General features: G+C 37.6%; 16 protein-coding genes across 16 annotated transcripts; 5 read left to right on the top strand and 11 right to left on the bottom strand.

Annotated features, from left to right (window-relative positions):
- Positions 1–2,018: 2,018 nt before the first annotated feature.
- Positions 2,019–3,979, top strand: RHIMIDRAFT_262365 (uncharacterized protein). Its single transcript, XM_023611601.1, has 4 exons — positions 2,019–2,190; positions 2,268–2,349; positions 2,411–3,767; positions 3,821–3,979. Exons 3-4 carry the CDS (start codon positions 2,435–2,437, stop codon positions 3,832–3,834), a joined length of 1,347 nt encoding a protein of 448 aa, XP_023463450.1. The 5' UTR covers positions 2,019–2,190; positions 2,268–2,349; positions 2,411–2,434; the 3' UTR covers positions 3,835–3,979.
- A 36-nt stretch (positions 3,980–4,015) lies between these two features.
- RHIMIDRAFT_294206 (uncharacterized protein) lies at positions 4,016–6,342 on the top strand (the record flags this gene model as incomplete). Its single annotated transcript, XM_023614063.1, has 3 exons — positions 4,016–4,889; positions 4,942–5,421; positions 5,480–6,342. Exons 1-3 carry the CDS (start codon positions 4,283–4,285, stop codon positions 6,340–6,342), a joined length of 1,950 nt encoding a protein of 649 aa, XP_023463451.1. The 5' UTR covers positions 4,016–4,282.
- A 1,152-nt stretch (positions 6,343–7,494) lies between these two features.
- On the top strand, positions 7,495–8,249 carry RHIMIDRAFT_229709 (superoxide-dismutase). Its single transcript, XM_023607649.1, has 4 exons — positions 7,495–7,721; positions 7,772–7,946; positions 8,002–8,111; positions 8,166–8,249. Exons 1-4 carry the CDS (start codon positions 7,559–7,561, stop codon positions 8,174–8,176), a joined length of 459 nt encoding a protein of 152 aa, XP_023463452.1. The 5' UTR covers positions 7,495–7,558; the 3' UTR covers positions 8,177–8,249.
- Positions 8,250–8,285: 36 nt separating this feature from the next.
- Positions 8,286–10,234, bottom strand: RHIMIDRAFT_45763 (mitochondrial carrier). The gene is made up of 5 exons (XM_023615268.1): positions 9,680–10,234; positions 9,506–9,613; positions 9,002–9,441; positions 8,362–8,949; positions 8,286–8,312 (listed from the first exon to the last, which is right to left on the bottom strand). Exons 1-4 carry the CDS (start codon positions 9,771–9,773, stop codon positions 8,749–8,751), a joined length of 843 nt encoding a protein of 280 aa, XP_023463453.1. The 5' UTR covers positions 9,774–10,234; the 3' UTR covers positions 8,286–8,312; positions 8,362–8,748.
- Positions 9,848–10,694, bottom strand: RHIMIDRAFT_240422 (uncharacterized protein; the record flags this gene model as incomplete). The annotated part of the gene is made up of 2 exons (XM_023609371.1): positions 9,848–10,224; positions 10,283–10,694. The coding sequence occupies 2 exons, from the start codon at positions 10,692–10,694 to the stop codon at positions 9,848–9,850; spliced, it is 789 nt and encodes a 262-aa protein (XP_023463454.1).
- A 181-nt stretch (positions 10,695–10,875) lies between these two features.
- RHIMIDRAFT_194402 (uncharacterized protein) lies at positions 10,876–11,034 on the bottom strand (the record flags this gene model as incomplete). Its single annotated transcript, XM_023606011.1, has 1 exon — positions 10,876–11,034. A coding segment is annotated over one exon (159 nt), but the record flags the coding sequence as incomplete, so codon positions are not given.
- Positions 11,035–12,014: 980 nt separating this feature from the next.
- On the bottom strand, positions 12,015–12,206 carry RHIMIDRAFT_206316 (uncharacterized protein; the record flags this gene model as incomplete). The annotated part of the gene is made up of 1 exon (XM_023606889.1): positions 12,015–12,206. A coding segment is annotated over one exon (192 nt), but the record flags the coding sequence as incomplete, so codon positions are not given.
- Positions 12,207–12,919: 713 nt separating this feature from the next.
- On the bottom strand, positions 12,920–13,921 carry RHIMIDRAFT_206343 (putative short-chain dehydrogenase/reductase; the record flags this gene model as incomplete). Its single annotated transcript, XM_023606892.1, has 3 exons — positions 12,920–13,323; positions 13,392–13,715; positions 13,774–13,921. The coding sequence occupies 3 exons, from the start codon at positions 13,919–13,921 to the stop codon at positions 12,920–12,922; spliced, it is 876 nt and encodes a 291-aa protein (XP_023463457.1).
- A 66-nt stretch (positions 13,922–13,987) lies between these two features.
- RHIMIDRAFT_262371 (uncharacterized protein) lies at positions 13,988–14,190 on the top strand. Its single transcript, XM_023611602.1, has one exon. It carries the CDS (start codon positions 14,015–14,017, stop codon positions 14,180–14,182), a length of 168 nt encoding a protein of 55 aa, XP_023463458.1. The 5' UTR covers positions 13,988–14,014; the 3' UTR covers positions 14,183–14,190.
- Positions 14,191–16,212: 2,022 nt separating this feature from the next.
- On the bottom strand, positions 16,213–17,125 carry RHIMIDRAFT_294209 (phosphatidylserine synthase). The gene is made up of 4 exons (XM_023614064.1): positions 17,029–17,125; positions 16,751–16,976; positions 16,663–16,702; positions 16,213–16,600 (listed from the first exon to the last, which is right to left on the bottom strand). Exons 1-4 carry the CDS (start codon positions 17,091–17,093, stop codon positions 16,272–16,274), a joined length of 660 nt encoding a protein of 219 aa, XP_023463459.1. The 5' UTR covers positions 17,094–17,125; the 3' UTR covers positions 16,213–16,271.
- Positions 17,126–17,245: 120 nt separating this feature from the next.
- Positions 17,246–18,846, bottom strand: RHIMIDRAFT_206227 (Pkinase-domain-containing protein; the record flags this gene model as incomplete). Its single annotated transcript, XM_023606882.1, has 6 exons — positions 17,246–17,662; positions 17,715–17,803; positions 17,857–17,917; positions 17,969–18,078; positions 18,160–18,459; positions 18,513–18,846. The coding sequence occupies 6 exons, from the start codon at positions 18,844–18,846 to the stop codon at positions 17,246–17,248; spliced, it is 1,311 nt and encodes a 436-aa protein (XP_023463460.1).
- Positions 18,847–18,923: 77 nt separating this feature from the next.
- On the bottom strand, positions 18,924–19,750 carry RHIMIDRAFT_45813 (uncharacterized protein). The gene is made up of 3 exons (XM_023615270.1): positions 19,683–19,750; positions 19,320–19,623; positions 18,924–19,259 (listed from the first exon to the last, which is right to left on the bottom strand). The coding sequence occupies exons 2-3, from the start codon at positions 19,528–19,530 to the stop codon at positions 19,000–19,002; spliced, it is 471 nt and encodes a 156-aa protein (XP_023463461.1). The 5' UTR covers positions 19,531–19,623; positions 19,683–19,750; the 3' UTR covers positions 18,924–18,999.
- RHIMIDRAFT_45804 (uncharacterized protein) lies at positions 19,544–20,677 on the bottom strand. The gene is made up of 5 exons (XM_023615269.1): positions 20,108–20,677; positions 19,956–20,049; positions 19,889–19,908; positions 19,683–19,841; positions 19,544–19,623 (listed from the first exon to the last, which is right to left on the bottom strand). Exons 1-5 carry the CDS (start codon positions 20,321–20,323, stop codon positions 19,582–19,584), a joined length of 531 nt encoding a protein of 176 aa, XP_023463462.1. The 5' UTR covers positions 20,324–20,677; the 3' UTR covers positions 19,544–19,581.
- RHIMIDRAFT_206399 (3-hydroxyisobutyrate dehydrogenase) lies at positions 20,608–21,545 on the top strand (the record flags this gene model as incomplete). The annotated part of the gene is made up of 2 exons (XM_023606901.1): positions 20,608–20,631; positions 20,685–21,545. Coding segments are annotated over 2 exons (885 nt in total), but the record flags the coding sequence as incomplete, so codon positions are not given.
- Positions 21,546–21,721: 176 nt separating this feature from the next.
- Positions 21,722–22,752, bottom strand: RHIMIDRAFT_245954 (mitochondrial carrier; the record flags this gene model as incomplete). The annotated part of the gene is made up of 3 exons (XM_023610254.1): positions 21,722–22,248; positions 22,296–22,542; positions 22,627–22,752. 3 exons carry the CDS (start codon positions 22,750–22,752, stop codon positions 21,722–21,724), a joined length of 900 nt encoding a protein of 299 aa, XP_023463464.1.
- A 9-nt stretch (positions 22,753–22,761) lies between these two features.
- RHIMIDRAFT_262388 (uncharacterized protein) lies at positions 22,762–24,368 on the bottom strand. Its single transcript, XM_023611603.1, has 6 exons — positions 24,308–24,368; positions 23,863–24,238; positions 23,600–23,813; positions 23,390–23,537; positions 23,244–23,335; positions 22,762–23,187 (listed from the first exon to the last, which is right to left on the bottom strand). Exons 2-6 carry the CDS (start codon positions 24,115–24,117, stop codon positions 22,895–22,897), a joined length of 1,002 nt encoding a protein of 333 aa, XP_023463465.1. The 5' UTR covers positions 24,118–24,238; positions 24,308–24,368; the 3' UTR covers positions 22,762–22,894.
- Between the last annotated feature and the right edge of the window lie 165 nt (positions 24,369–24,533).

Raw genomic sequence — 24,533 nt, forward strand, 5'->3', positions numbered from 1 at the left:
TTCATTTTACCTTAGAGGGTGTAGGAGTAAATGAACGCATAGAACTTGGAAGGTTTGCGTCGCCATATGCAAAAATGACTCTCCTTTGGGGAGGGCTTGAAATTCAATATTCCTACGATACAGCTGCTTCTTTACTCTTCGTTTTCTGCTTGTGCTCAAGCGGCACAGACGGTATGGCTCGTTTCGTAAGGTTCTTCCGCATAGAGCATTCGTAATATAATCTAATGTTTGTTGTCTATTGCTACATAAATATCCTTTCCTTTCACGATGCTCAAATCCTTTCATGAAAGAAAAAATGCTAATGACAGTAATAGTTCAAGTAAGAGTATTATGAAGATAGATAGCAATTTATAAAACTTACTGAACATGAGATATTGATATGATTTATATGTAGGATATAGAATACCTGAACATTCTGTGACGTTTGGGCTGGAAATAATGCTATACCACTTTTGTATCCCATAAAAACCGTATTGAAGCCTCCTATTCAGCTCGACCTGCGTAACCCAAGCAAAGCCAGAACGTACCCTAAAATTAAGTAATGGAAAAAAAGTTATTAGTGTACCTTCATACACACTCTTTGTGTAATCGTCTTACCTGTAATCGCCGTTTGATATTGAAAAAGTATGAGCTTTAGTTGACTGCTTATTGATTATATATTCATGAGAGACATCAACAGCTGTCACTAAATCACGAAAACCTACTGACAATTTCTTTGTTCAAAAGAGTAGGATTAATCAAACGCAGTATAGTTTATTTTGAATCAAATCGCAAGTAATTTGTATATAAAAAGAGTGCGTGAAGTAGGAGCAGTAGCAATTTCCTATAAAACGTTTCTAAAAACATATACCCAAGAGTAAATATTCTTAAGCTTGTTATATTCGCTTGGTAGAAGCGCTTCCTAACTTGAATTTCTTGCGGATTTGATGCATCCAGGCTCTGCTGGCATGGAAAAGACATCATTGGGTACTGACGGCAGAACCAAAGACTCTTGTAATGGCTGCATGTTCAACGGCGGAAACGTCGATTGTTATTTTCTTTAAGCAAGGAAATTGTTGATCAGGCCCAAGGTTCTTGATAAATCTTAGAAACGTGCAATTGAAATCATTGAATAATCATTCGTAAAGAAAAAGGTGGCTGGGCAATCACTTCCGGTAATAGAATGTCTAACGACAATGCTATATAATATAACATTGGCTATATAGACACACAATGTGTAGTATCCAGGCAAAATGGTTCAGCTCGAACTAGTTACTGTCTTTACCATGGAGAAACAAAGTCGAATGTATAGCTCTGTTCGAAATCTTGAGCAATATAGGTAAAGTAGCCTCGTTGTTGCTGAAGACCTTTCAACCAAAACTTGATTGATTCCTTCTGTTCGTTGTGCTTTTTATATGATAATTCTTGAACCTTTTTATATATGTTGTACACAACATATACTGAAGAGGATAACGAGCTAGCAGCTTCAGGAAAAAGGTCTCTTATCCTTTCATTAAAATGACGTTGAAATGTAACTCTTATGTCTCTTCTACCAAAACCTTCACGTAGCTTTTGCAATAAAGCTTCCTTCGTATTATCCGATAAAGGCAAAAAAGAGGCATCATCAAAGCTTCCAATAAGATGATTATACTCACTATGAAGCTTAATAGTGACCCGATTAGGTGTTATGAAATAGCAGGTGACAGTAACATAGCATCTGCAATCGATCTTCTTGCTTGGTTTCTGAATTGGCCGGCTTTTAGACGATTCATCTTCTGTCTGTACACCAACTCGATTCTTATATGTCTCAGCTCTATGGCATATGTGCTTAAGTTTTTAAACGATGCTTCTTCTTGTTACATGCTTTGGTATAGGTTGACCTTCGTTTAAAGTAGACATATTACCATTCGTGTTATCCTTATAAATCCAACACACTACATGATGGACAGGTAAATTTTCAATGATATTTTTCCAATAGTCGATATCAACAGTAATTTCTCTAGGAAAGGGTATGTATTATTCTAAAACTAAACTCTCAGACATGATTACTATTCTTTAATAAAGGGGAATAAGCGAAAGAAGAATAAATAGTCACTCCAAGAATTTAAAGTTCAGAAGGGGGCAAAATAAGAGCATACAAAATTTTTTTTTGCGTCATCAGTTTCTTTTCTTTCTTGTTACGTCGACATCCTCTTTTTCGTCATCAAAACTGTAAAGTATTCCCGACTGAGTAAGCTTATCCAATAAAAGAGCAAAGTATTGAAACAATTCAATTATAATGAAAATAGTAAAGGAAGATAAAGAGAGAAAGCATATTTTACATTTATAAAAAGAACCAGAAGACTTTATTTTATACAAAACAAACAAAAGGTAAGGAGAGAAAGAAAAAGGTACTGTTTATATCGTACAGTGTTTTATTCACAAGAAATAGCAACGTCATTATCTTTGTTTAAAAATGGCAGACTCAGTTATTGAAGATACCTATTCCAACAGTGAAAATAAACAGGATCTTAAACGTCCTGCTGAAGAGCCAATACAGAAAGAGGCTAAAATAGCTAAACTGAATGACGATAATACAAGTGATACAACAACAAATGAAGAAAATAAAAAAGAGGATACATCAGACAATGTCCGAGAGAGTTCAGAAGCGGCTTCGGTGAATGAAGAAAGTCAAAGCAACCCCAATGCAACTATGGGAGATTCTATAAATAACAATAAATCGAGTGACACAAATGATGAGAAGATGATGAATCATGCTGGTCAATCAAAGGGAGAAGAACAACATGGTGATCAACAATTATCATCAGAACCGACGCCGCAGCTGCAAGAGCAGCAGGCTAAGGAATCACAGGAGAAGCAACCAGAGTCGCTGCCAGCTGCAGAACAAGATGGAACACAAGTGCAGACCAATCCATCACAGCAGCCACATCCACATTCTCATCCTCATCCACATGCCATTTTAAATATTACTAATACACCACCTGTGCCTCCGGGCATGCATCTGTTGAATGAATCTCAACAACATCAGATCATACAGCAATATGTTCATGCACAGGGACACGATCTTGCCAACTTTACAGCAGCTTCTTTAGCTCAAGCGATGGTAGCCCCTATTGCTGTTCCTGCACTTGCATCCAATCTTCTTCAGTTTCAAAATGGTGCCGTGATTACTGCACTCCCAGGACCTCCTTCTCAACTTCCTCCACCTGCAGCCATACCCCATCCAATGCCAGAAGACGCTCAGGGTAGCAAGAGACAAAGTACAAGAAATATGACCAATGATGAACGCCGACAGAGAAGGTTGCTAAGGAATAGACAAGCAGCTAAAGAATGTCGTAAAAAGAAGAAACAACATATTCATGATATGGAAGAAAAGATCGTTCAACTTGAACAACAGAATGCTTTACTGCAAAAAGAAGTGGAAGAGCTTAAAAATAAACTAAATATAGCTGCGATGCAAGGTACCGAAGGATATCGATTGATGAAGGAAGTTGAAGAGTTGAATGCAAAACTAAGCATGGGAAATATTCCAAATACAGCAGCAACGATGACAACTTCGAGCACGACCGTCGCTCAACCAGTTACTACAGACAATAGCCCTGCATCCGTCAACAGTAGTACTAATACTAACAAGGCTAATGACACTACTGATACAGCAATGTCATCACAGACTAAAGTGAGTATAATCAAAGAAGAAGAGCAAGATGCGGCCTGTGAAGGACCAAGTGTTACAAAGAGCGAATTTGATAAACAAGAAAATAGCGAGTCCAGTTTATCAACTGCTCAAGGTAAAATAATTATTCTCTGTTTCTTTGTATTTACTTGTTTTTTTTTTTTATAGAAGCAACCACATAAATATCATATTCCTTCCCTTGCTGTTTCTCTCTTTTTCTAAATCTTGCTTGCACTACCAAGAATAAATACATTTTATTGGTTCATCTGTTCTGTATGCTTTAATCTCAGATAGCATACGCAATTATTTAAATAAAAAATTTTTTCCTTCATTTTCTTTTTTTCCTCTTTTTCTTTAGAACCAAAAAAAAAAAAAAGAACTTTTTTATAAAGTAACAAGCGAGAGAGTTTTACTTATCACATATATATATTCCTCTTTATAGCCTTTATATCTCTCTACCCCAAAACATCCAAACCAGTTAGGACGTACTCACACAAAAAGTAGTTAGCGTTACATACCGTCTTTAATTTCTACTTCTTCCCTCTCTTTTACATTTATATCAACCAAGCACTCAAACCCACTCAAACACAATCACACACTATTCTTTTATAACTGAAAGAAAAAAATATCATGACAGACAACAATAAGCCAACAGTTGTAGATGATTTCTTCTCGGCATTATTTGCCAATGATAATAATAAATTGAATAATAAGGAACCAGTATCTGAAGAACCAAAAGAACAAGAGCCTGATCGTCCTCAAGATCCTTACCGTCGTTTACAGACTCAGCAGGAACAACAACAACATGAAGCAATGCTCCAAGGGCAAGAGATGAAACAAACTAAAAAATACAATTATGCTAAAAAGCATGAAACAGAATTAGATGAGTTTGATGAGTATTCTTTGCTTAGTAGTAAACGTAAACTTGATGACGCTACTACTTATAGTGGTCGTCAAGCGCCATCTAAAAAAAGAGTCGCTGCGCCTGATGCCAACAGCATATTATCAAAGAAAAATGTTGATTGGAGCGATGTCTCTCCTGAGTCCCGTATGCTGATACGCCAATTACCCGCTCGTGTTGATAAAGAAGATGTGATGGACTATTTTAGTGCTTATGGTGAAGTTCTTGAAGTTGTCTTTAAAAATACGTTTGGCTTTGTTCAATTTGATAGTCCCTTTGCTTGTGCAAACGCTGTTCAAAGTGAGAATGGTAAAAAGTTTAAAGGAATTACGTTAGGTAAGTGTGATTGTTCTCGTGTATGAATTGATAAACTGACTTTTTTTTGTAGAATTGGAAATATGTCGTACCAAGCCCTACTTTGCCCGTGAGGATGACAGGCATCGCCAAAAATTAGCAAGACCTGGCCCTAAAATTCACCGAAGAAATGACGATCACTCCTATAACAGACGCCCAGAAAATCGTCATCAAGCATCACAACAACAACAAAAGTATGTAGATAATACCGAATATGACCCTCGTCATCCTGAAATTAGCTTGAATACCCAGATTCCAGTGGTTAAGATCATTGCTTGGAATAACGTTTCTCAACAGTTCATTTCAAACGTTGAAGATGAATTTAGAAAGAAAAATATCTCTGTGGCTACGGTTATTTTACAATTCCCAAATACCAGAGAATCTCTTGTAAAACAGATGGCGATGGAAGGTGTAAAGGCTGTAGTTACTATTAACCGTGATCTTGAGAGTCAGCGAAAAGTTTCTCTTCAGGTATTTACTCCCAATACGACCGGCAGAGGCATTAGATTTGATGGTAAGTTATTTATTGCATATTTGTTTACTTCTAAACTAACACGTAAACATTGTATTAGAATATGACAGTATATTGGGTGAGCAAGCTGCTGAAATTGTGTTACGTTCCTTGTCTCCCTCTGAGTCTACATACCACAGTTCTGCCCTACCTTCTGTTCCTGTACAGAATAACTATCCAGCTGCAACAATGTCTAGTGCTAATAGCAGACAAAGTATTGCTACAAGTACTAGTAGTCCTGCCTCAGCGCCTATTCAGTCTATTGACTCTAATACCCTTGCAGCTGTTTATAGTTTACTACAGCCTAAGCCCGTCCCTGTGAGACAATATCAGCAACCAAACCAGGCCCATACAACTACTACTACTACTACTAATACTACTAGTGCTGCTGCTGCTATTACTACTCCTCCAACACAATATCAAATGCCCCAACAGCAACAGCAACAACAACAGCCTACTGTATCCCAACTGTTAGCCACTCTATTGAACGGTCTTAATCAGAACAATAGTTCTATTAGCTCTCTCAGTTCAACAACTGCAAACCTGTCTATTTCACCCAAGGCAAACAATATGACCATGACAGCACCATTCAATTTGCATCAACCTCAACTCCAAGTGCAACAACAACAACAGCCTCAACAACAGCCTCAACAACAACAACAACCAAACATTGCCCAGCTACTGAGTACCGCTTTAAATGGCAATCCTATGGTAGTACAGTTACTATCAAGCCAACCATCGCTTGCCAATAACAGTAACATGATGAATGATAACCAAATAAGAAATATCCTTGCCAACTATCAAATGATGCAACCTTCTTCAAATCAACCAAGATCTTCATCAACAAGCGCGCCTTCTCCCACTGCGCCTCCCACTATTCCCAATTCTAATTCCTTTAACCTTACTACAATGGCAAGATATTAATAAAATAGTTTACTCTTTTATATAAAATCATCCTCTGTTTTAATATTGTATAAAAAAGAGATCAAATGTGTGTGTGAGCTGAAGAAGGGAAAGAAAGTTTCGGCTAAATTCTATTCCTCTTACTAAGATTTTTATTGAATCTGATTGGCTAGTTTATAAATAATCAAAACCTCAAATGGGTGCATGACTGTAACATTACATCTTTCCCATCTGAGGCAGTTCAGAAAGAGTAATGGTGACTAAAAAACCCTTTTGGGATCAAGGGTAAAAATGCTTTGGAAGGAGTGAATGGGCTCAAATGTAAGATACACTAGTGAGAAGTTAAGAATGAATACACTTTTTTCAGAAATTATTCGCACACATTACAAGATCAATAACAATTAACACTTTAGTTGATTTTCTATGTCTTTATTATTTAAAAAGACAACATTTAATAATACATAAAATGAGCTTGATATTTTGAGTATAAATAAATGTGGTCAACGCATAAATGACACGTAACTGAAAAAGTTGTTAGAGACTCTGAATAAATAGTCTGATCGTGTCTTTTTTATATTTTCTTTTCATCTTTGGACCAAAAAGTAAGACCAGCTATTCCCCAGCTAGTCCTAAGGTATGTTATATGATTTACTCTTGTAAGAAGCTGATATGTAGTATTATAGATCATAAAATTGAAAACAGTACCGGTGCTAGCTAGGGGTAGTTTGGTTCTTACCAAGCTTTGGCTCCATACATTCCTTTAACCCCTTCCGCTCCTTTGACTGCTCTTTCACTTGCTTTCTCTTGCTCTCTTTCTTCCTTACTCTTCTCTTTTCTCGCCACCTTCTCCAGGCCAATTATCGCTGGCCCATTATAGTGCGCTTCAGATAAGATACTAATAACCTCTTTTACAGGTTTACTCACTCTTATTGCTTCTCTTTTTCTCTTATAAATTCTCTCCTTTGTAATGTAAGTGTTTAATATCAATGTAAAAAACTGATTTACTAGTCATTTCTTTATTCATTCTTCTGCTTCTGATGGGCTCTCTTTTATTATTATTTGTTGTCTGAAATTATAATTTTTTTATCAGTGTGCGAATAATATGTGAATAAAGTGTATTACTAAACATGAATGACGCGAAAAAGAGATGGCTCTGAGTTGATATATATATAAAAAAGCATTGAAAGTTTTTTCTTTTCTTTTCTTTTCCATTACTATTTTCTCACATTCAAAAAAAATGGTTAACGCTGTTGCTGTTCTCAAGGGTACCGATGTCTCTGGTGTCGTCAAGTTCACTCAAGCTACTGAAAATGATCCCGTCCTTATTGAAGCCAACTTCACCGGTTTGAAGCCCGGTAAACACGGTTTCCACGTTCACGAGTTTGGTGACAATACCAATGGTGAGTTTTATTTAATATATAAATCATCATGCATTGACAAAACTCTTTAGGCTGTATCTCTGCTGGTCCTCACTATAACCCTCATGGCAAGACCCACGGTGCTCCTGAAGCCGAAGTTCGTCATGCTGGTGACTTGGGCAACATTGTTGCTAACGAAAAGGGTGAAGCCTCTTTGAAGATTGAAGACTCTCATGTCAAGTTGATTGGCCCTTACTCTGTCATTGGGTAAAAGAAAAGATATAAGGATGTAGACATTGTTGTTAACCTATATGGCATGTAGTCGTACCATTGTCATCCACGCCGATGAAGATGACCTCGGTCTTGGTGGCCATGAATTGTCTCTTAGCACTGGTAATGCTGGTGACCGTTTGGCCTGTGGTGTCATTGGTGGTAAGTATTAGGCAATATGCATAAATTTCAATGCTCTAATCCCTGTTTAAACAGTTACTAAATAAAGTGGACACGCTGCACACGCATACCCTTTTTTTTTAAAAAAAAAAAAAAATAAAGTTTTGTTTATTTATGCAATTCATGTATCATGTCTTTTAATACATTTTTTATGGCTGCTTCCTGAGTCAAACCTGTCATGTCCTATGCTATATGTGTTATTTTAAAAGTAAATAAACAGCTTTTTTCTTGCCTTCATCAAGACATCTTGCTCAGGTTGATTTAGGAATCGATAGTTTTTCATAATATATAAATACGTGTCATTACTTAAAAAAACGTTCCTTAACAATACTTTAAAGAAATAATGATGTGCATCCAAGAGTTGATCAATTGAAGGTAAAATATCTTTTGTGTCTTGTTGTGCCCTTGTTCTTATGTGCTGACGCTCCTCATTTGACAATGAAGCTAATTCTGTTTCAATAAATATACACCAATCTGTACATTGTGTTATAAAAAGTGGCTGCCAGGATGCCACATTAGGTTGTCCGGCTTCTTTTAATAATTGGCTGAATGTAAGAATAGCATTTACAAGTGAGGTTGTTTCCATACAAGAACAAGAAAAAATATAAAAAAGAGTGACTTAAAATCTTTCATCTAATACATGAAGCTGTACAAATGTTTTGAGAGCTTTTTCATAGACACCTAAAAAGATACTTCCACCAATCGATATCCACATGATACGAGGACCCACACCAGAGAATAAGGCTCTTGGTCCTTCTTCAGCTACGATACGTTTCATGGTGGAGATGATGCCATCATAATGTTTTCCAGATGCTTGGTTCTAAAGGTACATCATTAGTCTTACTCTGTTTTTTCTTTTGTCTTTACTTTACTTTATGAGAAAGCATGATTCGAGTCTTGCAAACATCCAAAGGTGTTGTCACTCCTGCTGCAATACCACCAGCCACAGAACCCATGAAGGCAGCCTCATAAGGCTCAGTACGACGACCCTTCATAACTGCATAGGATTGTTTAAAGTATTCGTACAATGGGAACTGAATACACGTAAATGGAATTTCTCGAGCCACAGTCGATAAAAACCCACGATACATGCCTAGAATACCTTCGGTTCGCAGCACATGTGAGACGGCGGCTGATGTGGATGTAAATTGCTTGGTTTGCATACGTTGCTTGATCACTTCTGTAGGCACTCTTACTGTGCAGGCAATCGTTTCACCACATGAAGCTGCGATCATGTGCGTCAGAGGTGCATGATCTAGGGTTGTACTCAAGACGCGTTTGGTGGCTTCATAGGTAACAAAAAATAAGGAAGCTGCCCAAATAAAGTCAACTTTCTTTTTTTTGGTTTTGTGCTTTTTCTTTCTTTTGTATTATACCATTAGGTGCACTTCCAATAACTGCACTTAATAAACCAGAGTAAATGCCTCGAAAGCCTCCAGAGGCAATGAAGCCATGTTGTGATTGTAATCTTGTCTTGATCGTGTCTATCTAATATATAAGATATACATACATACAAGAAAAAAAGACACAACATGGAGAAATAACGTTACCCAATGGAAAAAGAACGGTATCTACAGCTGTACCAGCACAAGCACCAGCAAGCATAGCTTGCTTCAAGGTGCCCTGTTGGTTATTGTTGCTCATTACTAGGAAAGGGGGGAAGAAAAGAAAAAAAAAAATTTGAGTATATTTAGGCTCCCCCTCAATATTAACTTTATTTAAGGCCACACCAAGATCTTCTTTTTGATATCATCGTTCCAGCTATTACAGACCTCTTTTTGATCAGGGCCTTCACATAGTTGGCCAACATCCTTTTCGATCCATTGATCTAATGTACCAACAATAGAAGCAACCACTTTGGTCACATAGGTACTCACATCCTTATCTTCACTTAATTGACCTACACCATGCTTAGCCAATGTACGATGGATCGATCTACGAGTATCTTTGGCCAAGTTCTTGACGAGCACACCGTTATCAAAAGAAGCATGCTCACCAATCTCTCTACGCATACGACCGATACAACGTTCCTTTACATCATCTAAAAAGTGGCAAATAGAAGGTGGATTGCCACAACGATAATCCATCTTTTCACCTATCAGAAACAGTGTTACTGCCCCTCCTGTGTCTCATATATAATAAAAAAGGCTTACATTCTTCCAAAGTCCAACTTTCACCCTTGGGTGGCATCTTTCTGGTCAATCTCTTTGGGTTGTTACAATCACCTTTATAAGGATTTTCTTCGTTAAAGATAACTTGATAAAATCCTTCAGCCAATCTGGGCTTAGATAATTCTGTATTAGCAAATTGTTCAAGAGTTGACTTGATGCTCGCTTGTATATCGTCCACAAGTTCTCCATTAGACATATGGGTTGTAATCTTGGAAGGCACCTTGACTTTTGGAATAGAAGAAGTCAATTGGTCTTGTAATCTGTTGACACTCATGTCAATGATGGGTTTATAAACATCAGCAAAGTCTCCAGACACACCACGTCTACAGTCCATTTCACAGGCAAGTGCTGCACTGGTCAAAGTCAAGAACAAGGCAATTGTTTTAACCAACATGTTTTGTTTTGTTTTTTTAATTAAGAGAAAGAAAGAAGTAGATTAAAAAAAGAGAGAAATTATTTAAATTTAATATTCAATCAACTATTAATAGAATAGAATAAAAAGGGATATTATTTTAGTAACAGATTGTGTAACAAAAATTTGCCCTTACATTTTCTTTACAGTGACGCTGGACATTTTCAAATACTTTAAGTAGCTTTCGTCTTGCGCCGAGAGTGTTGACGCCAGCATCGATCATGTCTTGATCCGACATACGTACGACTTGCTTCCAGTCCATTCCTATAAATGCATGTCCATACTTGTGTAATCTGAGGCTTCTTAGCCAAGCCTGAACATCTATTTAAGGGGATATCAGTATATCAGCAGTTTCTATTTTTTATATTTTTTTTTTTTACCCTTCATCAATTCAAAGTCAACTGTTTCTGCCGCAATCTTGTCTTTTAATGCACGGGCTTGTGAAGATCGCTTACGTCTTCTGGCAAGGCCTGTCAAAGGTTGTTGTTGTTGTTGTTGTTGCTTAGAGACGTCATTTTGAACTTCATCTGTTACTACTGCTTGACCGACAGTTTCCATACTAGATGGCTTTTGTATTATTGTTGTTGACGATGATGAAGAAGAAGAAGTAATAGAAGTACTACTAGGAGAACATCTAGGATCATTCAATCTGATCGAGGTATCATTCTTGAGCCTAGCATGAGCCTGCTCGAGCGCATAATCAAGTAAAGGTGATTGTTGTTCCTCTTCATGTATCGTCCACGTATCCTCCTTCTTCTTCTTTTGGCTATGCGTAGTCATCGGTTTCTTTGATAAAGAGCCAAATGTCCAGTTATTCTTTTCATCCAACTTATCTTGAGGGAACGGCCAGTCACTGGTGGTGATGGGTGTTGAGAATAGGGACTTGTGAGTGAGGTCAGAAGAGGCACGAAGTCGGGAGGTACGAGAAAACAAGTCGGGTTTACTATGAAGCGAGGAAGAAGAAGAAGAGGAGATGGTTGAATTTGTGACAGATGAAGAAGAGGATGAGTTGATAGTTGCCTGTAATTGTGCTCGAGCAGCAAGCGCCTTTTCATACAAAGGACCAGGATGACTAAGGCCCAAAGGTTTGGATAATAGACTACGTCGACCCAGATCATCTGGTTCACTTATGGCTGATGTGTTACACATGGGCATGTTGCGTCGCTTATAAAACTGTCTTTTTCTAGACTCGTCTTCGATGACCGAGTGACTATGACCAAACAGGGGCACATCTATGGAGGTGTTAGATAATATATAAAAATTGCCAAGCTTACCATTTTCCTGACCAGCAGAACTACCATAAGGGTTTTGATTTGCTAATTGCTGTAAGACAGTAATAAGGAATCGGATCTGAATTTGAGATGCATTTTGAACGACAGTATAAAGAGCAGCAGTTCTCTCTGCATCCGATCGACATCGAAACCACTGATTGATATGGTGTAACTCATCTTTAAATTCTTGATCTAAACTGGCAGCAGCCACTTCTTCAAGCATTTGTTCATAACGTTGAATATTTTCAAACCATCGATCAATCGCTTCAGCTATAAAAGTTGTCAGTTGTACAAGAACAGGGAACATGCAAAAAAAAACTAACCTTCAGGAGAATAAGATTTCAATCGAGTAGGTTGAGTCTGTAGGATGTCAGATGCTGCTCTTCCCTTATAATAATAACTATTGTTATTGTTGGTATATCTTCTTTGACTTGGTAAACTTAATAAATCAGATGCTGTTAAGGAACGAAAAGGCGAAGGAGGGATATTATTGGTTGTTTGTCTGGGAAATATGTTAAATAAATTATCTTCCATAGTGGTCATTATAAATTATATAGAAAAAAAAAAGAATGGAAAGTATAAAAAATAAAAGTAAAAAAGTAAAAAAATAAAGAGAGAAAAAAAGGGAAAAAAAGAAAAGGATCTCTCTCTTTACTATCTCTCTCTTTCTCTCTTTCGCTATCTTTTTTTCCCCCCAGTTTAGCCCCTGTTTTAAATCATACACGAGGGTTACAATAACAACAACCTTCAAGGTAAACTTATTTTCAGGAGAGAGTTAAAATATAAAAAAAAATAGGGAGAATAAAATAAATAATAATAATAATAACAATCACACCCAAATACACACGCACAACATACATTTACACAGCTGGTTGTTTGCCCATTTTAATGGAAAAAAAAAGGGTTCATTTATTGTTTCCCTTTTCCCTAAATTATTTAAGTGTTGATGACAGTACCACCATTAGGATGGACAACTTGACCAGTGATAAAGGAAGAGTCATCGGAGGCTAAAAAGACAAATGCGGCAGCTACTTCACAAGGTTGAGCAGGTCGCTTGAAAGGAGGGAAAGAACCAAAGTTTTGAATTTCTTCTTGACTGAACGTGTTTGGAATCAGTGGTGTCCAAACAGGTCCAGGAGCAACCGCATTGACTCGGATACGACGAGGTGCCAACTGTTGAGAGAGGGCACGAGTGAACGAGACGATGGCTCCTTTTGTAGCTGAATAATCAACCAAGACGTCCATACCACGATAAGCAGCAATAGAGGCAGTGTTGACAATAACACCACCTGCCTTCAGATGGTTACAGACAAGTTTGGTCATAAATATAGGACCAAAGACTAAGTAAATAGATTAGAACAGACATATAATTCTCCCCTTTTATTATTATTATTATTATTATTATTACCATTCGTGCGGAAAGTTCTCTCGACAACATCACAATTGAGATCTTCAACACGTGTGACCTTGTGTTGTTCAGCAGCATTATTGACAAGAATATCAATACGACCAAAAGTTTTCAAGTGAGAATCAAGGATCTCTTGACAGTTCTTTTCATAGCCAATGTCACGAGCAATCAAGTGAATCTTACAGTTCGTTTGGCCTTCAATCGTATTCTTTGTATAAAGGGCATCATCATCTTCTCTTTCATCTCGATAGACAATCGTGATACCAGCGACACCTTCGAGAGCATAAAGAGTAGCAATTGATCTTCCGATACCACTGTCAGCACCTAAGATACTAATATTAGCAAAGTAATAATAATAATAAAAAAGGAGGGTGTGTATTACCAGTAATCAAAGCATATTTGCCCTCTAATTTACCAGATCCACGATAGGGTTTGAAACAGGGCTTTCCTTCAGCATCAAATGAAGGCAAGTGTTGAGTTACAGGGGCTGGCTTCAACAAAGAGGCTACACCTGTCTTTTGCCAGTTCATGTTCTTTCTCATTTCATTGTAATGATAGACATCATTAGGAAGATCTTCATCAAATCCAATAGTCATTTTTCTTTATAAAGAGGGATATGAAATATGAAAGAAAAAAGAAACGAAAAAGGCCCTCATATTTATACAATATCTGTATCTTGTGGCTCTTTGTTGTTAGTTGAAATGATAATGATATTTTTAAAAGTTGTCAATTCTCTTTGGGGGGTTAACAATGACGATGCAAACCCGTGTTTATTATTATTATCTTACTGAAAGGGTTTCACTCTATGTATGGTTATTGTTTCAAATAACGCTTTGCATAAAGCCACAGCATGAAACTGCAATTGTTTTCTTTTTTTTTTAACAACAATGAACTTTAGAAAGAAGAGTACGAAACGTAATTCTATCTTGCCTCATTTGCCCAAGGCAGAAACCATGCCAAACGCTCAAATTTCCGAAACCCCATTGATGCCGGGCCAAAAGACGCTTCCTTCTGCCGATTGGAAAAATGACGGTCATGGACAGCAGTTGGTGAGAACAGGCAAACAAGGCGTGCCATGGACCGATCGCCAGTCAAAAGTCCAATTAGACTCGGACCTTGAGCCCCCTCCTGTGTTTACTGCCACCCCTAGCCGAGGCTTGACCCTCCGTCAGCCGACCAAATCTCAACGCCATGTGTTTCGTATGGAAAGTGGTATTGACCCTGTTGTTCTCTTGACAAGTCGATTAGAAACTTGGCGGACTGCCTTAAAAAACTTGGTAATAAGTAAAATAATAATAATAATAATAATAAAAATTTTAATATCCTGTTTAGGTTGACTTGTTCAAAAACTTGGCTTCGGTTGAAAGCAAAACGTCCAAGAGCTTCATTCATGCCAGCAAGGTCGTTCAGGTTCCCTTTCGTCACTCCAGTGGTCAGTTTCTCGAATCGGGTGGAATTCAGGATATTTGGGCTGCCATGCGTGACTATACAGTACAGCATGGTATGCTCCATCATGAGGCATCGACTTATCTTACTCGTGCAGTCATCCCGGCCTTAAGGGGTATCAAGGCGGATATCAAGACCATGGTTCATGGTATTCAAAAGGATAAGAATCTCAAAAGTGTTCAAATCTACAAGAGTCGCGTCGAGGTTGACAGACTCATCCGTGAACTTGATCGGACGATCGAACAAGTTCAGATGGCACCGCATCAGGCCGATCACTACATTGACCCTTTCTTGCTCAACCTTTGCGTCATTCATGCCATTCGTGAACTTTGTGACTATGAAAATGAATTGCATGATAATATCCTTAGCCTTCAAAAGGAAACTGGTGTGTTTGAATACAAGATTATCGAAAATGTTCGCTACATTCTTCAAAAGTATCAGGAATACCGTCTGAAGCACAAGATGGAGCACAAGGATTTCATTGGTCATGTCAATGATTTATTTAACCGAGTAAAGCCAAACACTGAATGGGATGAGTTTGTCAGACGTCATCAGTATCATCTAGTGATGGATAACGCTGCTTACAAGACAGAGAACTCTGTAGAGTATCCTCATCAGGATAGCAAGTACGTACGCGCTGTCAAGATTGGCCCTCTTCGTCTCAGATCAGGCATTAGCAGATCCTGGGCCGAAGGTGTTTATATTCTTACGCCAGGTAAAAAAAAAAAATAAAAATAAAAAAATATAAACTTGTGTGAAGCTAATCGTTTTTTTATTATTAGCCGGATTCTTGCATGGTTACAAAACTCCAAAACATTTCCAAACGAACCCTCTTCATCCGTCCTATACGCTCTTTATCCCTCGTACTTCTGTCGAGAATTCAGAGGACGACGATCTTTGCTTTGAGGTATATGAAGAGAAGAGACGTTTGGGTGGTGGTCACTACGTCTTCCGTGCTGGTAAACCTCGTGAAGCACAAGAATGGTTTGATGCTCTTGTACGTATTTCCAATCAACATAGAATCACACCGTTGCTAGAATATGATCAACAACCGGGATTCAGTACGACGTCCAGGCAACGTGACCTTCCTCCATTGCCTCCTAGCACCTGGCCTGAGCCTCCAAAGCAGGCAATCGAAGGATCATCCCAACAGAACGCATTGGGCACTGTCCATGAAGAAAATGGTCAGGATGAGCCTGTGTTGGGTAAGCAAGAACCACAGCCTGAAAGCTCAACGGCTGATCCTCGCTTGGAAGGCGAAGACGATCATTCCTTTATTCTCGCTCAAGGCAAACAACCAAACCATCAAGAGAATTATTCTCCTGCTGTTAATACGACATAAATAAATAAAGATCCACATCTCATGACATTTATTACTGTGTATGTATGGGGTATATATGTACAATGGGGGAAAACAGAGCTTCTCTTTTCTTTTTAGGGCTTTGGGATACGAAGGGTTTTCGAGATCATGAGTGTTCCACTAACAACAAAAGACATTACAAATGGGTGCAGTTCCCATCCTTGAGCCACTTCAACAATAGAACCAGGCAATGCATCCAAATACAAGCCATTCTTTACAAAATAAGCAATCCAAGCCACGAGTGCTAAGGAAGTCGGGATCGGAGTTCCTTCAAAGTGGTGAACCTTGCCTGTGGCGTCCTTTGGAGCCAGGGCTACTGTAGCATTGTAGCGAGCAAGACGAGCGATACCGCAGCAGATAAAGTAAGTTAACGCGACCGTGTCAAGATAGGTGCGCATACCAACTGTATATATCATATCAGTCCACACAACTTCCTTTTTTATTATCTTATCTCTCTTTTCTTACCTGCATAGGCCAAGGCAGCAGGAGCAACACCAAAGGAAATCTAGGGTAGGGTTTTAATGGATATAATATCAAAAAATAAGCTACTTACCAAATCAGCTAAACTATCAAGTTCTTGTCCAAGCAAAGAAGAGTTGTTTCTCCAACGAGCAACTCGTCCGTCCATAAAGTCAAAGAACATTGCAAAGGGTAACAAGATCATGGACAAGTATAAATCTCGAACATTGTTGGTAGTCAAGTAACGCATAGAACTCAAAACAGACTGAACTCCACAAATACCGTTCATTAAGGTGATGACATCGGCCAAGTAAAAGTTACTTTAGAGTTGTTAGCTTATAAAAAAATCATAAAGAAGTAGAAAGACTTTACCGAACCATGGAAAAATGACCGTCTACTTCTCTTGGCGTATCGTTCTTCTTGTCAGTTAAAGCCATGTTTTAATAAAAAGTAAAAAAAAAAAAAAAGACACGAACAAAAAAAAGAACTTTTTATACATTACATCATAAACTCAGCTAAAGATATATATATGTATACGGTTGGTGTCACCGTAGAATGGTCACTACTCAATAGGGTTACTCTCTCTCTCTCAATACATCAAATTTTTTTTACCTGAGTTGAATGATTTAAAGGGGTCATCATCATCATTATCATCAGACAATGTATCTAAAGGAGTTGTCTCTAATTCAAAACTCACGCTTTCCTTTATCCGATTGAAATGGACTGCTCGAATCGGTTGAGCCTTGGACGGGATGATCGGTGGCTTCATATTGCGTAAGAGAGCAAAGTTGATGGTATTAAAGAACGGATGAGACTTGACTTCACTTGCACCTGCACGTGATCCAAGGCGTTTCTTTTCATTCTTATTTAGTAGTTTACGTATAAATGACTTGCAATGACTTGATAAGGTTTGGAAGTAGGCATTATCAGGAAATTCTACTGGTTGATTGAGGATCAGATTAAATGTCTCGTCCCTTGTTCGACCTTTGAATGGGGTATATCCACACTAGAGATAAAGGGTAAGTTGTGTATAAACCAAAAAAGAGTTTTTTACTTACAATCATTTCATATACAAAGATGCCTAGTGTCCACCAATCGACTGTGCATGAATGCCCACTTCCCCTGATAACTTCAGGTGCTAAGTATTCTAAAAAAAAAGAGATCAATTTGAATAAAAAAGGAGAATAATAAAGAGACTACCTTCTGTACCAACGAATGAATTGGTCCTAATGCTCATACGAGTATCGATCATGGGCTGTTTCTGTAGAAACAATGAGTTAGTTTTTTGAAAACAATAAGATATACAACTTACAGAAAATGGAGAACTTGGTTGTACGAATGTAGGCGGTGTAACAGATGAAGATTGAATGGAAAGATCAAAATCTGATAACATGAGATGTCCTGATTCATGCAAGAGAATGTCTATACATACACACGTACACATACAAATATAAAAATGTATGATTAAAAAAACAATCCAACAGTATATCACATCTTATTTACTTTCTGGCTTCAAGTCACGGAATACGATGCCCATGAGGTGTAAATACTCCAATGCGGCTACTACTTCAGCAGCATAAAATCTGGCTTCATTCTCTTTCAATATCCTTCCTGGACGATTCTGTAAGGCTCGAAAGAATTCTCCTCCGACACAAAACTCCATACAGAAATATAAATGATCTCGACTTTGAAATGAATGATAGAGAGGGACAATGAAAGGATGATTGGCTGTCGACAGGATAGCTTGTTCTGATAAAGCTCGCTTGATCTTGTTTCTTTTGATCATTTCTTTCTTTGATAAAACTATGTATCATCATTTAATTACATGTATAATCTATAGAATACACACACTGCACCTTTGAGAGCATAGAGTTTGTCAGTGGTCTTGTGTTTGACAAGATATACTTTGCCGACATCTCCTTTTCCTAGTAATCGAATCTTTTCGAAATCACTTGGACCTACTTGAGCTTGTTGCTTTTGTAGTGAATAGGATGGTTTCAATTTAGGGCTACTGACAGGAGTTGAATGAATGCTATTGGTTGAAGCAAAGTATTCTTTAGTGTTTGGCACAGATGCCACTCTCCTTAGATTTGGCTCAAGTGATTCGAGCGCTTTATTGTTCAATCTAACTTTGGTTTGAAATGTACTGTTGGGCTGATAAATAGGTGCTGGTGATGAAGGAAGTGACATGAAGCAGAGTGAGAAAAAAAAGAAAAAGAAAAACAGTGCAGAAGAAAGAAAGAGAGAAGAAAGGGTGAGTTACCATAAATAGTTGTTGATTTCCCTTTCACTAGTTCTTGATCTTCTCTTTCTCTCCCAACCAATCAAATTTATTAACATAATTTAAGCATCATTTTCTTCAAAAGAGAGTAAAGACGTCGTTTGTTTCGATTTAGTCTTCTTTTTCTTTTTCTTTGGATCCAATTTTGCTGCTTCTTCATCAATGATGGACTGTAATTTACGTTTACTATCTCCTGTCTTTTTAGTTTGTTTACGAAACAGTAATCGACCATTTTCATCTACTGCTGGTTGCTCTTCTTCTTTTTCTTCTTCCTCTTTTTTTTCTTCTTCTTCTTCGTTTTCACCAGTGTCTTTATGTATTTCTTTTTATATAACAAATACGTGTCAGTTATGCATTTCAACTGTACAAATGTGTCATTTGCCTTTTCCATTAGAATCAAGTTCAACGACTTGAGCTCCTTCTAATTCATCGTAGTCATCGTCGTCCTGTCCGTCTTCATAATTCATAAACTTCTTTTTTGCTTCTTCCTTTTCTTGTGTTCTATCTTTTAACTTGGCCAAGAATGGAGCTTCTTTATGAACATAGGATAATCCTTTAGATATTTGATGAGGTGTCAATTGTTTTTGTGGCATTTATTATTAAAAGAAAAAAGGGTAAAAATGCGTCACAAAAAAAAAGTTTATTTATTTAGTTGGATGATAACGAGAGAATATGTCCTTTAACACCTATAAGAAAAAAAAAAGATGAGTGACATAAAAAAAAAGAGAGAAAGAGTATCTGTTACCTTGTCAGAGGGTGTCAGTGTTTCGTATACAGGTGACTTCAAATCAGTCACTTTAAGTTCTCTCAAAAGAATGAAGAGGATATGCTTACAATGAGTTCCTCTCACGTTATGATCTCTGCAAGTACAATGTAATTTGGGTCCAATGGTGACTGTGTACTCCTTTATACACGTTAAACCTAGTTGATAGTTTATAGGTATATCCTTACCGTGCCTGTGCTACCCTTGACTGCATAAAAGAAATGTCAGTAATATTAGATTTCTTTCAGAGTGTACCTTTAAAGTCATGGCTCTTCATGTAAGCTGTCATTTCAGATGACACCAATCTTATATTTTGTTTAGCCATTCTCTCCAACCTTATTTCAAGCTCCTGTTTGTTTGTGTATCTCGTCAATAATAAAAAAGGGCATACCTTCAGTGTAACCTACCTCAGGGACAGTTTGTTCAATATCCTCAATGTCACTCTCCGACAAAAATTGGTCATCGTCACTTAATTCATATGCCTTTTCTTTTCCCTTTGCATAAGTATTGAGTATCTTTGCTGCTTGTTGTTCAGTATCTGAATTATGATTAGACATGAAGAAAAGAGCGAGAGAGAAAAGATGCATAAAAGAACGTCTGCTTATATGTGACGCACAAGTCATCGTGGGAAAATGATGCAGAACTACACTCTCTTTCTCTCTCACGATGCTTATTATAATTTTCTCTTCCTTTTTTTCTTCATATTTTTTTTAATCATGTTGTTAATCAGACTTGCCAGAGTGAATACCGCCTTCCGACATGTTCGAAGCATGTCAACAGCAGGTAAAAAAAAGGAATTAAAGAATAATGACATAATATTGACATATTTTATACATAGTAAGCATAATCCATCACTAAAAAAATAAACATTAAATGACATTGATAGAACCACAGAAAGAATGCGATTGGTCTCATCGGCTTGGGTCAAATGGTATATATATAAAATAAATAAAGAGATTCAATATTTATCATGAAAAACATTAGGGGTCAGGTATGGCCAAGAATCTTGCCTTGAAGGCAACTGGCCCAGTTTATGTCTATGACTTGAACGATAAAGCGGTTCAAAGCCTAACAAAAGAATATGCTCATCTCAAGGTCGCCAAGGATCCCGCGGATATGGCCAAACAGGTTTCGACGGTCATCACGATGTTACCCGAGTCATCTCACGTAGAAAAGGTGTATGAGGCCATGATGGACTATATCAATGAAGAAAATATCTTGATTGATTCAAGTACGATCGACAGTCAAGCTGCCAAAACATTGGCAGAAAAGGTAATGCAGGAAAAGCAAGCGCTCGTCTTTGACGCGCCGGTCAGTGGTGGTACGTTGGGTGCTGAAGCAGGTACCTTGACGTTCATGGTCGGAGCCCCTAGTATGGAAAGTTTTACCAAGGTCAAGCCTACCCTGGAGTGGATGGGCAAGAATGTCGTCTATTGTGGCTCGAATGGAACTGGTCAGATTGCCAAGGCATGTAATAACATGTTGCTTGGTATTTCCATGATGGGTGTTTCTGAGGCCATGTTGCTAGGAACAAAAAAGGGTATGGATCCTCATTTGTTGGCCTCTATCATCAATACATCCACAGGAAGATGCTGGAGCTCAGACACATACAATCCTTATCCTGGTGTTATACCTACTGCTCCTGCCTCAAGAGACTACCAGGGTGGATTCAGTAATAAGCTCATGGCCAAGGATCTTAAACTGGCCATGAAGGCAGCCAAGGACTGTGACGTGTCTCCTCCATTAGGCTCCATGGCATCTCAAATGTATGACAAATTGGCCAAAGACAATGAATTTGGTACTCTAGACTTCTCGAGTATCTTTAAGGTAAGAAGAAAAAAATAGTATATTTTATTCTATTTATTCATTTGTTTATATATAGTTTCTGTCTACACAAAATAAATAAATGCCCTTTTGATAAAAAGAAAGATGAATACGTTTTTAATATAATGACAAAAGTGTAGAATTGCATAATACAAGTACATAAAAAAGAGATGAAGAAGGGGGGGGATCTAATGATATTATAATGATACAATATGAGCTTGAGTATCTTTATCATCTTGAGCATGAATAACCCATTTGATATACTCATAAACACTCCAACTAATGGCTGTACTTGGCATATGTGTCAGCACTCTTGGTTTAAAACCTCTAAAGAATCCCTTGAGACCATATCGTTCCATGATTATTCCTGTTGCTTCTCTAAATCCTGTCACATTTCGAATACGAGGATCATGACTTGTGCCTCTTGTTTGTAATAAAGTCTTTACGACATCCATAGGTGTCGTCAGTGAAGATGCAACTGCACCTGCCAGTGCACCAGCGATGATATGTGTCTTTGGGTCATAGTGTTGTCCCTCTGATTTCAGTATCTTTCTAAAAAACTCGTAGGTTGCAAACTGAATGGATTGAAAAGGAACTGACATGACAAGTGTTGTAGGTAATGAAATATAAAATGCCTTGAAGCCCTCTTTAGTATACACAGATGATGCACACTCTCGAATGGTTCGGTAAGTTGAATCCTTTAGCTGCATACGTTGCTTGACAACTATTATACTCATCAGTGACCATATCCTATCGGCTTTAATATCTTACCATCAAAGGGTGTCATTAGACCATCATGAGCTATCGTTGCACAGGCACCTGCTGCTGCTGACGCTATCGGATGGTGACCGCTGGTCGCATTGGCTCCAAAGTACTCTTTGCAAAACTCGTATGTGGTGAAATGTAATGCATGGGCTGGTCCTGCTCCAAGCACAACTGAATTCACACCTTTCCAGAGATTCATCAGTTTAGCTGAGGTTTGTATAGAAGAAGAAGTGGAAATCACTTGCATTCTAGTCTAATGAAACAGATCTGTCAACCTTTCCTTTTTATAATTAAGCTACTTTCTAAACTAAAAAAAATTTTTATATATAAAACTTACTTTTATACTGTCCACAGGATACATTGCACAATGTTCTGCAATACCTGCTAAAGCACCTGCTATTGCATTTTGTGTCATTGTGGTATTACCACCAAGTGATTCATAATCGTATTCTTCTTCAATCATTGCTTTATGAAAAAGAAAAAGAAAAAAAAAATAACCCTCAGGGAACCCTGTTTTTTTATCCCCGCAAATTTACTTTTTCAAGCAAAATCTGATAAACTCTAATTGTTCCATTTATGAAAAGGGTCTTCCCTATCAGATTTTATTACTTTTTTAAGGATATGTCTGCTTCTTTTACTGTAGATACAGTATAATTCGTAGAAGTAGAATATATGTGACTTTTTTCCATTATATCTGATTTTTTTATAGAATTAAAGATGTGTCGTAATTCTTCATCAGGAGGTGGCAGAATGGACGCTCCTGCTGCGCTCGAGTGATCATCGTCATCATCCACATCAGGACTTATATTGTTATTAGGAGAATAATATTGTTTAGGAATTGATATTTGCTTTTTACTATGTCGAAGTTGCTTAATGACCAAGTAAGATGCTAGATACCCTATGCTGATGATTTCAGTAACACTCTCTTTGATATGTAAAAAAGACAAGGCTTACAGTCAATTGTGTAAATAACAGGTGTATTTCCTCCAATGACTTCCAATGTAAGTAGAATGCCACAGATGATATTAGAAAAGCATACACCAAAGCTTAGATACAAAAAGAAGTCAATGAAAGCTTCGCATAATGACAAGTACACTTACCAATACAGCAAGCCTTCTTTCAGCAATGTCCTTTGAATGCTATTTCCAAAAAGTCGATAATGGCGATAAATGACGAGAATAAAGCATGCAGATAGAAACACATTGGATGTAAAATCTATTGCTGCCTTTATAATAACAATATAAGTAGCTATTAGTTAAGAATGTCAGCTTGATTTTTCTTTCTTTCTTTCTTGATGTTTCTCTTCTTACGATAGTTTGTGAGACAGACGCCCTCTTGGAGAAATGATCCCGATCGTCCAACGGTGAGATTGATGACGATAAAGACAGCGATAGAAATAATGGGTATGGACCCCACAAAAAGGACCAGTTTTGATCGTTCGTTTCCTAAAAATGCTTTCCAAAGTAAAACAAACTGTAACGCCATGTCTCCTACGTTGACACCAACTACAGAAAAGAAAAGTCGCTACGAAAGGATGAGAATGTACGTTTTATTATAAAAAACAAACACTTACAAACGTGCAATCAACTTCTACAATACATACTAATAACGTGACAAATGTGACGACAGCACCAAGGACTGACTGAAGAAAGACTAGCAGAACTATAGGTTTCTTTGATTTATAGACCATTTTTCCAGTCGTAAGTGCTTGCCAGATAAAGCATGAAAATCCAACAGAAACAAACATGATGGTGAAATTGGCTTCCTTTTGGTCTCGTACTAGGTCCTGTGCGCTCTTGTCATCGGTCGATGTAGAATTAGTACTCATTAGTGTAAGATATTAATTTTAAGATGTAAATAAAAAGAAAGAAAAAGAAATGATGGGGATCAAGTATAAAAGCAATCAAATCGATGTTGAGTAACCCTTTTTTATGTTTAGTTTTCTTTTTCTTCAAGGAAAAAAAGGGAAATCTTATTTACAAGAAGAAAATAGTTTACTGCTTACTGCGACTTGTTACCTCTATCCACATCATAAATAAAACACAGACAGACGTACGCGTGTTCGTGCGCACGGACGAACCATTGTCTCAATATAGACACCACGCAAAGTATTATTTTAGTTGTTTGCAACAACTGTTTTCTTTAAAGGACAAAAGTCAACTATTATCTTCCCCTTTTGGATATAACACATTGACTTTTGTTCATTGGATAAAATTGTCAATAGAAGAGCGATTTGCATGCATA

This window comes from Rhizopus microsporus (assembly GCF_002708625.1).
Source record: "Rhizopus microsporus ATCC 52813 unplaced genomic scaffold scaffold_16, whole genome shotgun sequence".
NCBI lineage: Eukaryota > Fungi > Mucoromycota > Mucoromycetes > Mucorales > Rhizopodaceae > Rhizopus > Rhizopus microsporus.

Coding starts and splice junctions, on each gene's coding strand:
- RHIMIDRAFT_262365 (XM_023611601.1), top strand. CDS start 2,435: ATGGCAGACTCAGTTATTGAAGATACCTATTCCAACAGTGAAAATAAA.
- RHIMIDRAFT_229709 (XM_023607649.1), top strand. CDS start 7,559: ATGGTTAACGCTGTTGCTGTTCTCAAGGGTACCGATGTCTCTGGTGTC. Junction 7,722..7,771: donor GTTTGGTGACAATACCAATG/GTGAGTTTTATT, acceptor AAAACTCTTTAG/GCTGTATCTCTGCTGGTCCT. Junction 7,947..8,001: donor GGCCCTTACTCTGTCATTGG/GTAAAAGAAAAG, acceptor TATGGCATGTAG/TCGTACCATTGTCATCCACG.
- RHIMIDRAFT_45763 (XM_023615268.1), bottom strand. CDS start 9,773: ATGAGCAACAATAACCAACAGGGCACCTTGAAGCAAGCTATGCTTGCT. Junction 9,442..9,505: donor TATTGGAAGTGCACCTAATG/GTATAATACAAA, acceptor TTATTTGGGCAG/CTTCCTTATTTTTTGTTACC. Junction 8,950..9,001: donor GAATCATGCTTTCTCATAAA/GTAAAGTAAAGA, acceptor ATGTACCTTTAG/AACCAAGCATCTGGAAAACA.
- RHIMIDRAFT_262371 (XM_023611602.1), top strand. CDS start 14,015: ATGAAAGAAAAAAGAAACGAAAAAGGCCCTCATATTTATACAATATCT.
- RHIMIDRAFT_294209 (XM_023614064.1), bottom strand. CDS start 17,093: ATGGCTTTAACTGACAAGAAGAACGATACGCCAAGAGAAGTAGACGGT. Junction 16,977..17,028: donor GGTCATTTTTCCATGGTTCG/GTAAAGTCTTTC, acceptor ACAACTCTAAAG/TAACTTTTACTTGGCCGATG. Junction 16,703..16,750: donor TTGATAGTTTAGCTGATTTG/GTAAGTAGCTTA, acceptor ACCCTACCCTAG/ATTTCCTTTGGTGTTGCTCC.
- RHIMIDRAFT_45813 (XM_023615270.1), bottom strand. CDS start 19,530: ATGCCACAAAAACAATTGACACCTCATCAAATATCTAAAGGATTATCC. Junction 19,260..19,319: donor ACTTGATTCTAATGGAAAAG/GCAAATGACACA, acceptor TTATATAAAAAG/AAATACATAAAGACACTGGT.
- RHIMIDRAFT_45804 (XM_023615269.1), bottom strand. CDS start 20,323: ATGACTTGTGCGTCACATATAAGCAGACGTTCTTTTATGCATCTTTTC. Junction 19,909..19,955: donor GAAGAGCCATGACTTTAAAG/GTACACTCTGAA, acceptor TCTTTTATGCAG/TCAAGGGTAGCACAGGCACG. Junction 19,842..19,888: donor TCAAGGGTAGCACAGGCACG/GTAAGGATATAC, acceptor ACGTGTATAAAG/GAGTACACAGTCACCATTGG.
- RHIMIDRAFT_262388 (XM_023611603.1), bottom strand. CDS start 24,117: ATGAGTACTAATTCTACATCGACCGATGACAAGAGCGCACAGGACCTA. Junction 23,336..23,389: donor AAAGAAGGCTTGCTGTATTG/GTAAGTGTACTT, acceptor TTTGTATCTAAG/CTTTGGTGTATGCTTTTCTA. Junction 23,188..23,243: donor TGTTATTTACACAATTGACT/GTAAGCCTTGTC, acceptor TCATCAGCATAG/GGTATCTAGCATCTTACTTG.